Source organism: Crinia signifera, chromosome 5 (assembly GCF_055691185.1).
Source record: "Crinia signifera chromosome 5, ASM5569118v1, whole genome shotgun sequence".
In the NCBI taxonomy this organism is placed as follows: Eukaryota; Metazoa; Chordata; class Amphibia; order Anura; family Myobatrachidae; genus Crinia; species Crinia signifera.
In genome coordinates this window covers 189,596,707-189,612,216 of record NC_139221.1, presented here as the reverse complement: position 1 = coordinate 189,612,216, position 15,510 = coordinate 189,596,707, and the positions used below count along the sequence as shown (strand labels likewise).

General features: G+C 49.0%; 1 protein-coding gene across 1 annotated transcript in view; it reads left to right on the top strand.

The window, feature by feature from the left end:
* Window positions 1-14,416, top strand: part of LOC146080738 (collagen alpha-2(VI) chain-like) — a 191,619-nt gene extending 177,203 nt beyond the window's left edge. Inside the window, exon 6 of the mRNA XM_083188344.1 lies at window positions 13,494-14,416. Coding sequence (XP_083044470.1) covers window positions 13,494-14,101 — 608 coding nt within the window. The 3' untranslated portion in view covers window positions 14,102-14,416. The remainder of the gene's footprint in view (window positions 1-13,493) is intronic.
* Window positions 14,417-15,510: the final 1,094 nt, after the last annotated feature.

Here is a 15,510-nt window from a genome sequence, read left to right as displayed (position 1 = left end):
GACGCGAATTTCACCGGACCGCGTCATGCACAGTTCCCTGTCTCGGAAGCAGACAGAGGAAGCCAAGTGAGTGTCAGCTTGGTTGGGAGTAATGAGCTGGCCCTGGACACTACAACCGATGCTCAGAGAGGTGACATCTCTGCTAGCACCAGGGAGACTGTAGGATGTGTGGCAGTCAGGGAGACTGCAGAGTACCAATCCCCTACAGCACCAGAAGAGCCCAGTGGGTATATTGACCCAGTGGAGGATGATGATATGTTTACCCTACTGAGCACAGAGGAACTAACGGAAGAATGCCAGCTGCAAGGTATCTCCTGCCACAACCATACTCGTGGGGAGATGATCACGCAGCTCACCCAGGCCAGGGACGATGAGTGCAATGCCTTCAGCCAGTATCGTGCAGCATTTCGTTTCTGGGGTACATCCGCGTCTCCTTGGGTGCTGCTGAGAGAACTGGGACAATGTTACAAATTTGTGCAGCAGGAGGTCAATGCTTGGAGAAAGCTGGATACCCCATTTTGGGGAGATCAGTGCCGCCGGATAGGTGCGGAGTGGCGTCGCCTAGAAAAGCTGCTGTTACCAGCTCTGAAAGCAAAGTTCCAGTTTAAACTGCTAAGAGAAGCAGAAGCTGAGGATGTCAGCAGCTTCCTCTCACCAGGGGTGCCCCACCAGGGCAAGGTGCCTCTGCCTACTACAGCAGTCATGGAGCCTGCTCAGGAGACCTCACATCACAAGGCCCAGTTTAAACTGCTGGAAGATGTGAGCAGCATGTTCCCACCCGTTGCTCCAGATTTGTTGCCGGAAGAGGCTGACTGCATAGTGAAAGTATGCAGGGAAGAGACTATATCGAAAATAGGAATGTGACTTTCTGACTGTATGCACACAAGTATGTGTGGGACTACTGATGTGGGACTTTTATTAACTCCACACATATCTGTCAATGTTGTCCGCACTGTCGCTAACCCTTCTGATCCATATGATGCATCTCAGGTAGTATGTAACCATGCTGAACATTGCAATGTTGTTATTTTGTGTGAAGCCCCTGGGATGATCTGTGATAGTGCCGTACCTTCGGTGGAGGTGGAGGGTGAGTTAGAGACAGGTATAGTGGGTAATCCTTGCCAGTTTGTGGGGTTAAATGAATGCCCTAATCTATTTGGGGATGAGACACCCTCACTCACCAGTGGTAGGAGTGCTGCTGGTGATGTCATTCATGTTGCTGTGCTAGAAGTTAACCCTGTTCCTCCAGTGATGTCTGGTTGTGACATGGTGCCAGGGGATGCTAACTGCACAAATGGGACAGATCTGAGTTGGTTGCAGGCAGAGCATGTACCTGCCAATATGTTAATGGTGACAACATGCTCAGATAACCCCATTCCTGCTCAGAGACAATGGGATCCAGATATAGCGGGTATGCCATGGTGCAATTGTAAGCCAGCAGGTTGGGCCCCATGTGTTGTGGAAGATGCACAGGCTAATTTGCAGGTATTACAGGATGTCTCCCCAGGTTATGATATTGATGTTACTGTTGATAATGTGATGTCTTGCGCTACTGTGGGAAATGTGGTACCAGGTATAATAAGTGACCCGGTGGGTCCTGTGTGCACTGTAGAACTGTCAGATAGGGAGAGAGTGTCCCTTACTGCAGCTTTCCCCCCAAACCCCCCTCCTTACTGTAGCCACACAAGAACAGATACAGGAACACAGCAGGGGTTCCCTCCAGACACTGAGAATCCTCCATAGAGTGCATTTTTCCAGCGTCACTGGATAACGGATGCCTCTCCTGAGAACCTCAGTGGCACCACCCCAGCCACAGAACCTGCGGGTCTGGGAGGGAAGGTCAGGCTCAGGAAGGTGTCCTGGACTGCCATGGAAAGCTTGGCTTTCCACGCAGAACTGAGAATCAACCCTGCACAGGCTGCCCCATACCTGGGAAGTGGGAAAGATACCCCTGGGTACAGTGAGAGGGTTGTTTCAGGAATAGAGCCAGTGGCTAGTAGGGAAGCTGCTGTGTGTAACCAGAAGGGTAGGAGGGCTCGCGAAGCACAGGTAAACTCAGCTCCATTAACCTCGGAAAAGCTGAGCTGGGATGTTTCCAAGACAGGGGACAATGACCTGCTGGTATTCCCCCTTGCAGAAACGTGCCCCCCTTCACAATTCACACACCCAGACACAGAGGGCGAATCTCCTCACAAAAGGATGAGGTGTGAGGTGTTGAGTGAGTGGACCTTCCCCCCAGTGAAGGGGAGGGGGGATCAGTCAGCTCAGGAGAGGTGCTGGGAAGACATTTTTAAGTCTGTATATAGTGCTGGGAGAACGCCCCACACCTGTGGTATAGTTAAACGTGCTGAGTTACGAGTCCCAGGGGGATGGCCGTTTGGGGTGTGGCGGAATGGTCTGGTACTGATCTCAGTGAGTAAGGCCAAACTGCCAGCTGCAGGGGAGAATCCGTGTCCAGGAGTCCGACGCACAGCTGTGGTGGGCTGTGTCAATACCAGCCGGGATGGGCACAGCTCCCACTATATCAGTGTGCTCACAGACTATGGGTTCGAGGACACCTGTGTGCTTTTAGTTTGCCATCTCCTGCGAGAGGGACAGGGACTATGCCCATTGCCCACCCTAGCCACGGCTATGGCGACAGGTGGTGCCATGACAGACGTCAAGTATAGTGAAGTGTTAGTACAGATCCCGCAGAATCAGTGGCAGTCTGTCTCAGCACAGAGACCACTGCTACCTGTCCAGGTGATGTAGTTAATAGCGCACTGATGAGACGGTGATGTGGATCACCGCCTCTGTGCGCCATTTTAAAAGGGGGAGGTGTAACGATCAGATCAGGTGATCGATCAAATTAACGTATGCCTCCTGTTATGATTATCTGTTCAATCAATGTATGTCTGGTATGTTTGGTAAAATCATGCCGCCTGTGATTATTATGTGGGAAATCAGAACATGTCATGTATTATGTGTGTGGACTATTGGTGACCCAGGGAGTGTAGCCATCTGTGGACTCCTCTGGAGGTAGGATGTAAGATAAGATCTGAGACCCCTCATAAACCAGATTGGGGGGGAGAGCAATAGTGTCCAGCCAACAGGCCAAAGTTGCTCTGGCAACCACTAAATTACCTCTTATCACTTGAGGAATGTATAAAATCTACTTCAAAGCAGGGACAAATTCTTTATGGGAAAGATCCTATATCTAGGGACCTTCACTAGGCTCAGCAAGGGAATAGTTAAAAATCCCAAGGGTGGGAGGGATGAGGGAGTCTTCAAGGTATAACGAAGACCCTTCTCCCTATAGTCAGTGTCATTTACCTGGGGGTGTAGCAAACAGGCTGTAAGCGACCAGAGATTTCTTGTGGAGAACCCCCCCCCCACATCAGGATTGGTACTTACGTGTCAGAAACGGTTCTGTCATTTTTCCCCTTTTTATTTTATCTCTGAAATTGCATTTAATCGTTGTGTGTACTTTTAAAATCATTGTAATGTCTTGTAACCATTTTCTTTAAAGCTCTGTAGTATTTCTAGGAATAAATAATACATATTCCCAGTTCTGGTTCTGTGTTCCTAAGACTCATTAGCCTCAGAAGAGAAAGGCTGGAAAACGTTACCATTGTTATCTTGTATTGTGTGGTCAGGGGCGAGCCAAGCCGCCCCTTGCGCAGTTTCAGGCGCTAAAATCAGGTTTTGGCTGGTGGCAGTGTACCTCAAGGAAAGGACCCGAGTGTCCTGAGTGAACCCCAGTCACGGCCGGCGCTGCTCAGATTGACATATCGCAGCAGGCGACCGGTGGGTCCGTGACATTATATATATATATATATATAAAAAGTCCGATTAGCGCGCAAGTCCTTGGAATTGTCTTTAAACAGGAACCAATCAGTCCCTTCAGAGTAGTAGTTCACAGCTCTTGAGGTCTGTTGTAAGACCGGCAGCTTCCTCAAATTACCCTTGCGGGCACCTGGATTCTCAGGTAGTGGATTTTCTAGGAAAGGAAAGAGGAGCGCTCCAAATAGTGCTTTATCTTTTTATTTTTCAGTGCAATAAAATAATCCGACAGGTATATACAAGATGGTATCACGTACCGCAAGAGACGGTTAGGTACAACCGCGGGTGATCAACAGCATGAACTTTTGCTGCCCCAAGCAGCAGTGTACTGGAATACGAGTGCTCTCACCACTCTCTCGTCCAACACGGAGTTCAGACCGACGCCATATACATACATACATACATACATACATACATACATACATACATACATACATACACACACACACACACACACACACACATCATAGTATCTTATGTATGAAGCCAGGCAGAGAATTGTACTTACAGAACAGCCAAATTTTTTGTGCAGCCTCCCTGCCTGAGCTCCTCCATAGCCGTGAAAGACTCGCACGATGATGAAGTCATCATCTCACGGGAGTGTCTGCAGAGCTCCGCAGCAGCGGGGGACTACATTACATACACTGACCCCGCTCTCCTGACCTCTACTCGGCGCCCGGCCGCCCACACTCCCGCTATATATACAGGTGACCGCTGCAGCGCCGTGCACATAAAAAAACCTGTGTTTGTCTTGACCCACTGACAGGCTGCGGCTGCTGGGCATTAGGAGGTGCCTGTGCACCCCTGGTACCCCCCGTGCGCACGCCTATGCACCTCTTATGAACATAATGTCTGCAATAGTAGCACCCCTTATACACATAATGGGCAGGATGTACTAAACAAAAAATGCAGTGAAAACCCCATTTTCTGGGTTTTTACCACATTTTGAAATGCACTAAAGCCCCGCCAAACCCCCGGACGGTGGAGCTTCACTGCAGCCTATGAGCTTCTCTTCGCAGCGCTGCTGTGTGAGGGATCCAACATCCCTCCCAGTATGCCCCGCGGCCGCCAGCTTCTTTGCGTATGCACAGTTGGACTTCTCCATCAGAAACGAGAAAGTCCAAGCAGCATTGGGGATCGCAAAGGGCAGCTCTTATCAGAAGAGCTGCCCTTTGCATTGCTCACCGCATATGTCAGTACATACTGTATGCTGAGCGTGATGTGTATATCCTGCCCAATGTCCGCAGTAGCAGCACTGTTTACACACACACGTTGCCCCCAGTAGCATCACTGTGTAGTGCCGCTTACACACAAAATGCCTGCAGTAGCAGCGCTGTTTAAACACAAAATGTGTAGCTCCACTTAGTAGAAGCGTTGCTTACATGCATAAAGTGCCCATTAGCAGCGCCCCTTACACACTTAGGCCCTAATTCAGATCTGATTGTAGCATACCTCCCAACTGTCCCGCTTACTGCGGGAACGTCCCGATATTCGGGGACGTTCCCGCGTCCCGCCCGGGGCCGCCATTGTCCCACGGTGGGGGGGACAGTTGGGAGCCCCCCCAGCCTGCCAAGAATAGACGCTGTGCGCATGCGCACAGCGTCTATTCAGCGCCGACGAGCGGCGAAAACGGAGCGTGGCCGGAGTTCGCATCATCCCGAGGGTACGCGCCCCCTTACTTTAGGCCACGCCCCCTTTTGGGAGCGCGCGCGGATTCGCTGCGCGAACGTCCCGACCTCCCAACTGCAAAAGTTGGGAGGTATGTTGTAGTACATATTTTTTCTCAAAATGGGCAAAACCATGTGCACTGCAGATGTAACATATGCAGAGAGAGTTATGCTGCTTTCACATTACAAACCTGCTTTCAACCCGTTTTTGTAAATGTTTCTTAAAACGGGTCTAAAGCCAGTTAAACCCCTTTCACATTACATGTTGTAACTAGTAAATTACCATTTCAATACCGTTTTTGTACCATTCACATTCAACCCATTTCACCCATAGAAAACAGTGTATGTCATTTTAAAGGGTGTGGATCGTTTTATCAACCATACTTAGGTCGACACCATTGGGTCGATAGGGCTCTAGGTCGACATGGGTGAAGGTCAACAGGTGTCTAGGTCAACATGGGACAAGGTCAACATGGGTTTAGGTGGACATGGGTTAGGTCGACAGGTTGTTAGTTCAACATGGGTTTTTTCGCAGTTTTTTTACCCGAATGTCGACACAGTCGACATGGACACAACTTTTAGTGAACGGCAGACCCTCGCATCACTCGCTTCGCTCGTAATGCTTTGGGCACGGTGCTTCGCTGCGCTCGGCACACTATTTTATTCTCCCACCATGCCCTAGTGCAGGGGTGGGCAACAGGTGGCCCGCAGGCCGGATGCGGCCCACGCGACACTCAGGTCTGGCCCACCGCACTGACCTAGATCACAATGACAAGAGGCCCGACTAGCTGAGCCTCTTGTCATTTAACCGGCAGGGCTAAAAGTAGTGCGGTGCCGCCACCAATGCCCGCCCCGCACAGCATTACTGGGGGTGTGTGAGGGGACGCGGTCACACTGAAGCAGCCTCCCAGTCATTGGTTGGTGTGACCGCGTCCCCTCCCACACTCCCAGTAATGCTGTGCGGGCGCAGTTGGGTTTTGGAGGCTGCGTGACAGACCTCTCCGTGACACCCCCTGCAGCATGTCAGAGATCCGGCCCCCCCGTAATTGGGAGCAGCGCTCCACTCTGAGGCTGGGGCCTGTTACATGCCAGGACTTCAGTAGTGGGAAGCCTCAGATGTCAGTGTGGCTCCAGCCACCCTCCTGCTATTACCTGTTGTCCCCCTCAGGCAGTGAGTATTACTGTGTGCCGCGGCCGGCTCTTAATGCTTCCCCTGCTCTGTACACCTGAAAGTTATTCTGTGGCCTCAGTATTGGGAAGCAGGCAGTGCTTTAATCCTCCTGCCCCTGTCGACCCCTCAGTGTGGCAGTTTGCTAGGGAACCCTGCCCCTCCTCAATATAATTACTACTGGGTGTTGCATTGCAGAGCAGCTTAACCCCATGGCAATGAGCATTTACCACTGGCAGATCATGTTAACCCCATAGAAACAAGCTTTTACCCCTGGCAAAGCATGTTAACCCCTGGCAGAGCATGTAACCCCGTTGGCAATGAGCATGTTAACCCCTGGCATTAAGCATGAAACCCATAGCAACGAGCATGTAGATAAGCAAAACTTATGTGGCACGCACTGTCCCTATTTTTAGTTTGTCTGGCTCCTACATTTTCATCCTGGCTCCTAGATTTTAAAGAAATTTGTTGAGCCTTGGCATAATGGGCCTTATTCGAGTTCACTCTTTCTGACAAAATCCTTCTTAGATGGACAAAACCATGTGCACTGCAGGGGGGCAGATGTAACATGTGCAGATAGAAATAGATTTGGTGATTTTTTTGGTGATTCTTTGCAGGGTAAATACTGGCTGCTTTATTTTAACACTGCAATATAGATCTCACTTTGAAGTAAAACCCCACCCAAATCTAATTAGATCTGCACAAGTTACATCTGCCCCCCTGCAGTGCACATGGTTTTGTCCATCTAAGAAGGATTTTGTCTGAAAGAGTGAACTCGAATAAGGCCCAATGTGTAAGGGGCAAGTATAAAGGGGTCTACTATTGTGTTGCATAATTTGTATTAGAGGTATATGGTGTGGTACAATACACTCAAGGACACCCGCCATTTTCATGGCCACCCCCCCTTTTCCTGAGCGCGGCCCTCGAACATTTACCGGAAGTGTTAAGCGGCCCCCCAGCTGAAATTATTGCCCACCCCTGCCCTAGTAGATGGTAGGGCATGAAATACTGCCTGTCGGCACATGTTCGCTCAAAAACAGTGAAAAATCCCTTGTCGACCTAACCCATGTCGACCGAACGCATGTGTCGACCTAAACCCATGTCGACCTTGTCCCATGTCGACCTAGACCAGTGGTGTAGCTAGGTGCCACGGCGCCCGGAGCAAGGGCATGTCTCGTGCCCCCCCCCACCCCCCCCCCCCCCCCCCCCCAATTTGTAGTAGGTGAGGCTCCAGCGCAGTGAAAAGTCGGCACGGACCAACATTATACCACACGCCGTAATGCCCATTGCACATTAGTGAACTTAAGCCCACACATGATGCCCATTACATACTATATAACACTCCGCAATGCCCACGACATACTGTATAACACTTCGCAATGCCCACGACATACTGTATAACACTCCGCAATGCCCACGACATACAGTACTGTATAACACTCTGCAATGCCCACGACATACTGGATAACACTCCGCAATGCCCACGACATACTATATAACACTCCGCAATGCCCATGACATACTATATAACATTCCGCAATGCCCATGACATACTATATAACACTCCGCAATGCCCATGACATACTATATAACACTCCGCAATGCCCATTGCATACTATATAACACACCATAATGCCCATTACACATTTGACACAAGTGCCACTTACCTACATGCTCAATGCCAGGGGCTTCATGCTCGATGCCAATGGGCTTCATGCTCAATGCCAAAGGGGACTGAATTTGCTCGTTGCCAAGGGGGGCAGAACTGTGCAGCGGGCTGCTCCCGTCCACTATTTTCAATTCAGTGCACCAGTGGCGGTGTGCAGCAGGGTGGGAGCGGTGGTGTGCAGCAGGGAGGGAGGGTGGGAGCGGTAGTATGCAGCAGTGTAGGTGGGTGCAGCAGGGTGGGTAGGTGGGTGCAGCGGGGTGGGTGTGGGAGGGTAAGTGCAGTAGGGTGGGTGCAGCAGGGTGGATGCGAGGGTGGGGTGCAGCAGGGTGAGAGTACACCTGACCTTACTCACCCCCCTGCCTGTGCTGCTGTGCTGCATCCTGATCCACCTCCCCCTGCCTGTGCTGCGTGCATTCTGAGTCCCCCCCTCCCTGCCTCTGCTGCCTGTGCTGCTGTGCCCCCCCTCCCCCGGGAGAGAGACGTGATGCTGCTTTGTAAAATTCATTCATATCTCCCGCTGGACCGCTAGCCAATGGGCGCTTGCGGTCCAGCAGCCAATCAACTGGTGGCTGCTGGACCAAGTGCGCCTATTGGCTAGCGGTCCAGCCAGCGGGAGCTATGAATGAATTTTATATAGCAGCACGGCCACGGAAGTCTCTCCCGCACACAGCGGGCAGGGGAGCGAGTGAGCGAGGGAGCTGGCGGTGACAGCACAGCTCCGGCGCCATGCTATGTTCCTGCGCCCGGAGCGTGTGCTCCGCCGGCTCTGGGCTCGCTACGCCTCTGACCTAGACACCTGTCGACCTTCACCCATGTCGACCTAGACTCATGTCAACCTTCTGCCATGTTGACCTAGACACCTGTCGACCTTCCAGCAGTGTCGACCTAAGGACTGTTGACCAAATGATCCCAATACCTGCACAGTATGCACTGGGTTAAAAAAGTCTCCTCTCTGCTCTTTACTTCCTGCCTGTGCCTGGTGAGATCACAAGGGAGATAGCCTATCACCCTCTGTGACCTGCTTATGACTTGTAAATACTGTTTTAAAGCCATTCACACTACAAATGGATTGGCTCTGAAACGGGTAGGACACTGCTTTTAACCCGTTTTGGATTACAGGTATTTTGAAAATGGTAAAGTCTCTCTGGACCTTTCACATTACAGCTAGAAACGTTTTAAAGCCATTTAAAATCGGCAATATACCGATAGGTCGACAGGGTCATGTGCCGACAGGTAGTATTTCATGCCCTACCGTCCACTAGGGTGTGGTGGGAGAATAAAATAGCATGATGAGTGCAGCGAGCCATGCAAGGGGACGCGGTGCTACATTTCAGTGTCCATGTCGACTGTGTTGACATTCGGGACAAAACAAATTTGAAAACCCCCATGTTGACCTTTTTACTGTCGACCTTACCCATGTCGACCTAATGACCCTGTCGACCCAACCCATGTCCACCTAGACTCATGTCGACCTAATGGTGTCGACCTAATGACTATCGACCAACATTGTTGTGACCTAATGATCCATGCCCCCCCCCCCCCCCAGTAGTAGCGCCGCTTAAATGCATGATAATGCCCACTTTAGCAGCACCGGTTACATGCATAATGCCCGCAGTGCCACTTACACATATAATGCCCCCAGTAGTGTCACCCCGCCACTTACATGCATAATGGGGATTATTCTGGTTGGTTCGCAAGGCTGCGAATTCGCAGCCATGCAAATCCACCAAACCCCACCCGGCGAATGAACGCCCACCCGCCCCCCTTCGCAATGCGGGTTTGCCCGCACAGGCTGCGCAGCAAATACTTTTGTACTGTGCGATGCGATGCCCGCAGGAGTGCACATCGCATCAGCGTGTATGGCCACCATTAGGCACATGACCCAGCCCATTATTTAAAAAGTGTCTAAATTAATATAAAAAAAAATCTACAATTATTAAAAAAATTGTTATAAACATCTATATTTTTTTGCTGTTTAACTGAGGACACCATCACACCCCTCTCGTGACTGAGGGGGAAAGGAGGTGAGAGAAGGAGGAGATGGAAGGAGATAGAGAGGGCGGAGTGTTGAGGACTGGCAGTGGCACTGGCACAGCACACTGAGAAGACAGACAGCGCTACATGCCTCAGCGCAAGTGTCCGTGAGGAAGAGGGGGCAGGTCGCAGGAGAAGGAGAGTGTGTGCACGGTGCAGGGAGCTGCTCAGCCTCCCCATACTGCCACCCACTGTCAGACAGGCACTGCGGGTGGCGTGCAGGCTGTGTGCACTCGCGGTGCAGGGAGCAGCTCTTTATACTGCCGCCCGCCCACTGTCAGTCAGGCGCTGCAGGAGGCAGTGACAGTGAGGGCTGAGGCAGCTTTAGCAGAGCAGGGAGGGAGACAGCGCCTTTTCAGCATGGTGCCTCCCTGCTTTGCAGGAGCTGCTGAGTGGGTAGCGCCGGAGCTGCTGTTGCATATTTCCCAACATACAGATGGAGCCCCTCCTATTCATCCCCAGCGCCCGCCAGAATGTCCCCGTTGGCGAGCGCTGGCTGAAAGGAACTCCATCAGACTGGGAGGCGTGAGCATCTCACCAGAGCCGGCCCTAGCCTAAATGACGCCCTAGGCAAGATTTTGGCTGGTGCCCCCTAGCAGCGGGGAGCTCTGTCTCAATGGGGCACGCAAGCACCCCTTCCGACGGATGGCGGGGCCTGGTGGCTGTTGATTCGATCGCCAGTCCTCGCAAAGCTGAGCCAGCGGGAGCTATGAATGAATTTTATATAGCAGCACGGCCACGGAAGTCTCTCCCGCACACAGCGGGCAGGGGAGCGAGTGAGCTGGCGGTGACAACACAGCTCCGGAGCCATGCTATGTTCCTGCGCCCGGAGCGTGTGCTCCGCCGGCTCTGGGCTCGCTACGCCTCTGACCTAGACACCTGTCGACCTTCACCCATGTTGACCTAGACTCATGTCAACCTTCTGCCATGTTGACCTAGACACCTGTCGACCTTCCAGCATGTTGACCCAACAGTGTCGACCTAAGGACTGTTGACCAAATGATCCCAATACCTGCACAGTATGCACTGGGTTAAAAAAGTCTCCTCTCTGCTCTTTACTTCCTGCCTGTGCCTGGTGAGATCACAAGGGAGATAGCCTATCACCCTCTGTGACCTGCTTATGACTTGTAAATACTGTTTTAAAGCCATTCACACTACAAATGGATTGGCTCTGAAACGGGTAGGACACTGCTTTTAACCCGTTTTGGATTACAGGTATTTTGAAAATGGTAAAGTCTCTCTGGACCTTTCACATTACAGCTAGAAACGGCAATATACCGTGTTTTAGCTGTAATGTGAAAGGGGTATTACATTTGGGTGGGGTGTGTTGAAACTGAAATCTAAATTGCAGTGTAAAAATATTGCAGCCAATATTTACCATGCACAGAAACAAAATAACTCACACAAATCTAACTCTCTCTGCACCTGTTACATCTGCCCCACCTGCAGTGCACATGGTTTGGCCATTTTGAGAACAAATTTATACTGCGATCAGATCTGAATTAGGGCCATAATGCCCACAGTAGCAGCGCTGCTTACATGCATAGTGCCCCCAGTAGAAGCACCAGGCAGCACCTCTTAAACACATAATACCCCCAGTAGCAGCATCACTTACAAGCATAACGTCCCTAGTAGGGATACGGTCATTGGGTCACCAGCATGAGAGTCATTAGGTCGACATGAGTCTAGGTCGACATGGGTTAAGTCGACAGGGTCATTAGGCCGAAATGGGTTAGGTCGACAGGGTCATGTGCCGACAGGTAGTATTTCATGCCCTACCGTCCACTAAACTCACAAAAATGGGGTGTGGAGTCATGGCACTCCTGGAAATGCTAGGCTGCCCCCCCCCCCTACACACACACACACTGTGTAGCTTGTGGGTGGGACAGAAGGACAGTTCCCAAAATGCAGGGCAGTTGGAAGGTATGTGTTGACAGTTGGGAGGTTTGCTCTGTATGAGGCTTATGTAACAACCATAGTTTTAAAGCAATGGTTTGTTGTGGGAAACAGCACTCTGGGGCAGATTTATTAAGCTCGGTGAAGTGATAAAGTGTCTTGTTTTTATCAACGGCCAATCAGCTCCTAACTGTGAAGTTACAGGCTTGGTTTGAAAAATGACAGGATCATATTGGCCGTTGATAAAACTAGACACTTTATCACTTCACCTAGCTTAATAAATCTTCCCCTTCAATGCCCTATCTCTGATGTGCTTAGCATGTGCAATAATCAAGAAGTAATCAAGAAGTGTGTTGTTGATACAAAATAAATACAATCTGTCACTGGTTTCTATAACTTTCAGAATGAAACAGTGTATTGTTAAGGTGCCCATAGACGGTCCGTTCCCGGACCGTCCGTTCTGTACTATGAGATGCGCGCTCCCGCGCATCTCATAGTACGGTACAAAAAGTATGTGCTGCACATACTTTTTGTACTAGCTACACATCGCATCGGATCGCATTGCATGCACACTGCATGCAAAAGGCATGCAATGCGATGCGATGTGTGCTAATTAAGTACCGAACGGATCCGTTAAACGGACCGTCTATGGGCACTTTAACATTCCCTGAATGTTGCCTGTATATGAAAGGTCCCGATTGTTGTGATTAGGAGGGGATGACAAATGTTTAACACTACAGGTTGACTGCTGGTTGAAAGAATATTTACTAAAACAATGCAATGCAATGCAATGAAACATATATTAGAAACAGCATTGCGGCAAGATTAGAGCTCAATTATAAAACTAAAACAATAAAAAAATATAAAAACATGCAGGTAGTGGCTCGTTAGTATTGCAAACGAGCAGCTATCCATCTTAAGGTGCCCATACACGGTGCGCTTGCACTGTGCAATACTATTGCGCACTCCCACATCACACAATACAAAAAGTATGTGCTGCACATACTTTTTGCACTGCCCTCGCATCGCATCACACGCAAAATGTATGCGTTGCGATGCAATCCAGCCCATAACGGGTGCGATCATCGCACCATGTAGCTTTACTCTTTGAAAAAGTATAAAAGTTTGAAAGTTTAAGTGTCCATAGTAGATGATATGAATAGTGTATAAACCAATTTGTAAGTTCAACTAGTAAGGAATACCTACCCGTCATAATTCTGTGTTTTGTATATTACAGCAGTGACACTTGGAGCGCTAGTAGGTCGACCTGTGGACATTGTATTCTTTGTGGATGGTTCAGAGAGAATGGGTAAGGAGAACTTTGTGCAGGTACTGAGATTTATAAAACACGTAGCAGAGGAACTGATTCTTGCAGCAAATGAAGAGGACTTAAATGGGGCCAGAATTGCAGTAATCCAATACGGAGGTGAAACCCAGCAAAATGTGCTTGTAGATTTCTCTTATAACCTCACTCGTATTCAGACATTGCTTTCTAAAGCTGTATACTATGACTCGTCATCCCATATTGGTACAGCTATACTTTATGCAATCAACAACATTGTGAAAAGTCAATTGGGTACACGAAAAGGTGCCAGAAGTATTGCAGAAGTGTCTTTTGTCTTCATAACGGACGGCATGAACAACAACAAGAACTTTGCTCAGGCCCAGAGTTTGCTTCAAGCTAATAGCATTGTAACAAGTACCATTGCTGTTGGCTCTGCTATTAACCTAGAAATACTCACTCAGTTGACACTAAAAGACACTGCATCATTGTTTAGGCTTCAAACATTTGACCAATTATTTGCCACACCGTTTCTCAGGAATATTGTGCATTGGCTAGGATAACCAGTATACCAGTGGTTCCCAAACTTTTTTGCATCACGGCACACTAGATTATCAGAATATTTGTCAAGGCACCCCTAGGTGCAAAGTTTGCTACCGAGAATTTCAGAAAACAATATTAGGTACTTATGTATTATCTGGGCTCCCATGTTAAATGCACCCCATTTTTTCATACCCCTACTATCCAACTATGCATGGAGTTGATTTTATATAGTGTGGCGAGCGCAGCGAGCCACCGTGCCCGAAGCGTGGCGAGCCCCGCGAGGGGTCGCGGTCTCATAAGAAAAACGGGAGCCCAGATATTACATAAGTACCCAATATTAAATTAAATAAGTTCTGCATATATGTCATCCTTAGGTCCAGTTATGTGGTGAGGGACAGCATTCACTTCTGTTTATCCACATATTTTAAAACTGGAAGCCACAAGCACTGATTTTGCCTATTACATTGACCATAAATAATTTGAATTGGTTCGGAACCACCAAACCGAGGCACCCCAAGGAGCCTAGGCGCAGAGTTTGGGAACAGTATGCTATATTTCTTTATAAGATAACTTTTATACTGTATATGGTGATTTTTACTCTTTATTTGTATCCATAGGAGAGCAATATTGTTTGTAATAAAATAAATGAGAAATGTACACTGAGCTGACCACAGAAATAAATGCCATAGGGGTATAGCCTATTAGACCAAATGCTGATGTCCCTTAACCCCAATGCTTGAGGTATGCGATACCTAATACCCAATAAACAACTGCCAGATGGCTGAAAACATATGGAACCGGTGTCTTAAAAATACAGAAGGGCTAATAAGATAGCGTTTATAAAGTGATAAAACAGATGATAAAGTTAGCATTGCCAAGGTGAGCTATGAAGTAAACACGACAGTACATACAATAAAGCTGACCATACACTAGTGCTATTTGGCCACATTTTTTCCCAGATTCCAACAGATCAGGATGTGAAATCGGGTGAAAACTTAAACGTGGCCAAATCATGTGTTTGACATCTGATCCGATGCTGGGTCCCACACGCATTAGAGTCTGGACTTGCTGTAGGCCTAACCTCTGACAGCTGGGGACGGATATTGCATAAGTATTTAATAACCGTTAAACACTTCTACGCCAACACAAACTTTTAAAATGAATGACAATGCTTTACTTAAAAGAGAAGTTGATCACATGTATTGCAAATGCAGACTTATGCTGGCCACACATCAGACCAACTTTCTTCCAACCACCCAACCAGTTGCTTGGATGAAATAAAAATATGGTACTGGATGGGAGCAAATGTAATACAGGTCGAGTATCCCGTATCCGAATATCCGTTATCCAAATTATTCCGAAATACGGACATTCCAGAAAGTGAAAAATTTTTTTTTTTTTGCTAAAAACTCACTGGGGACATTTGTAA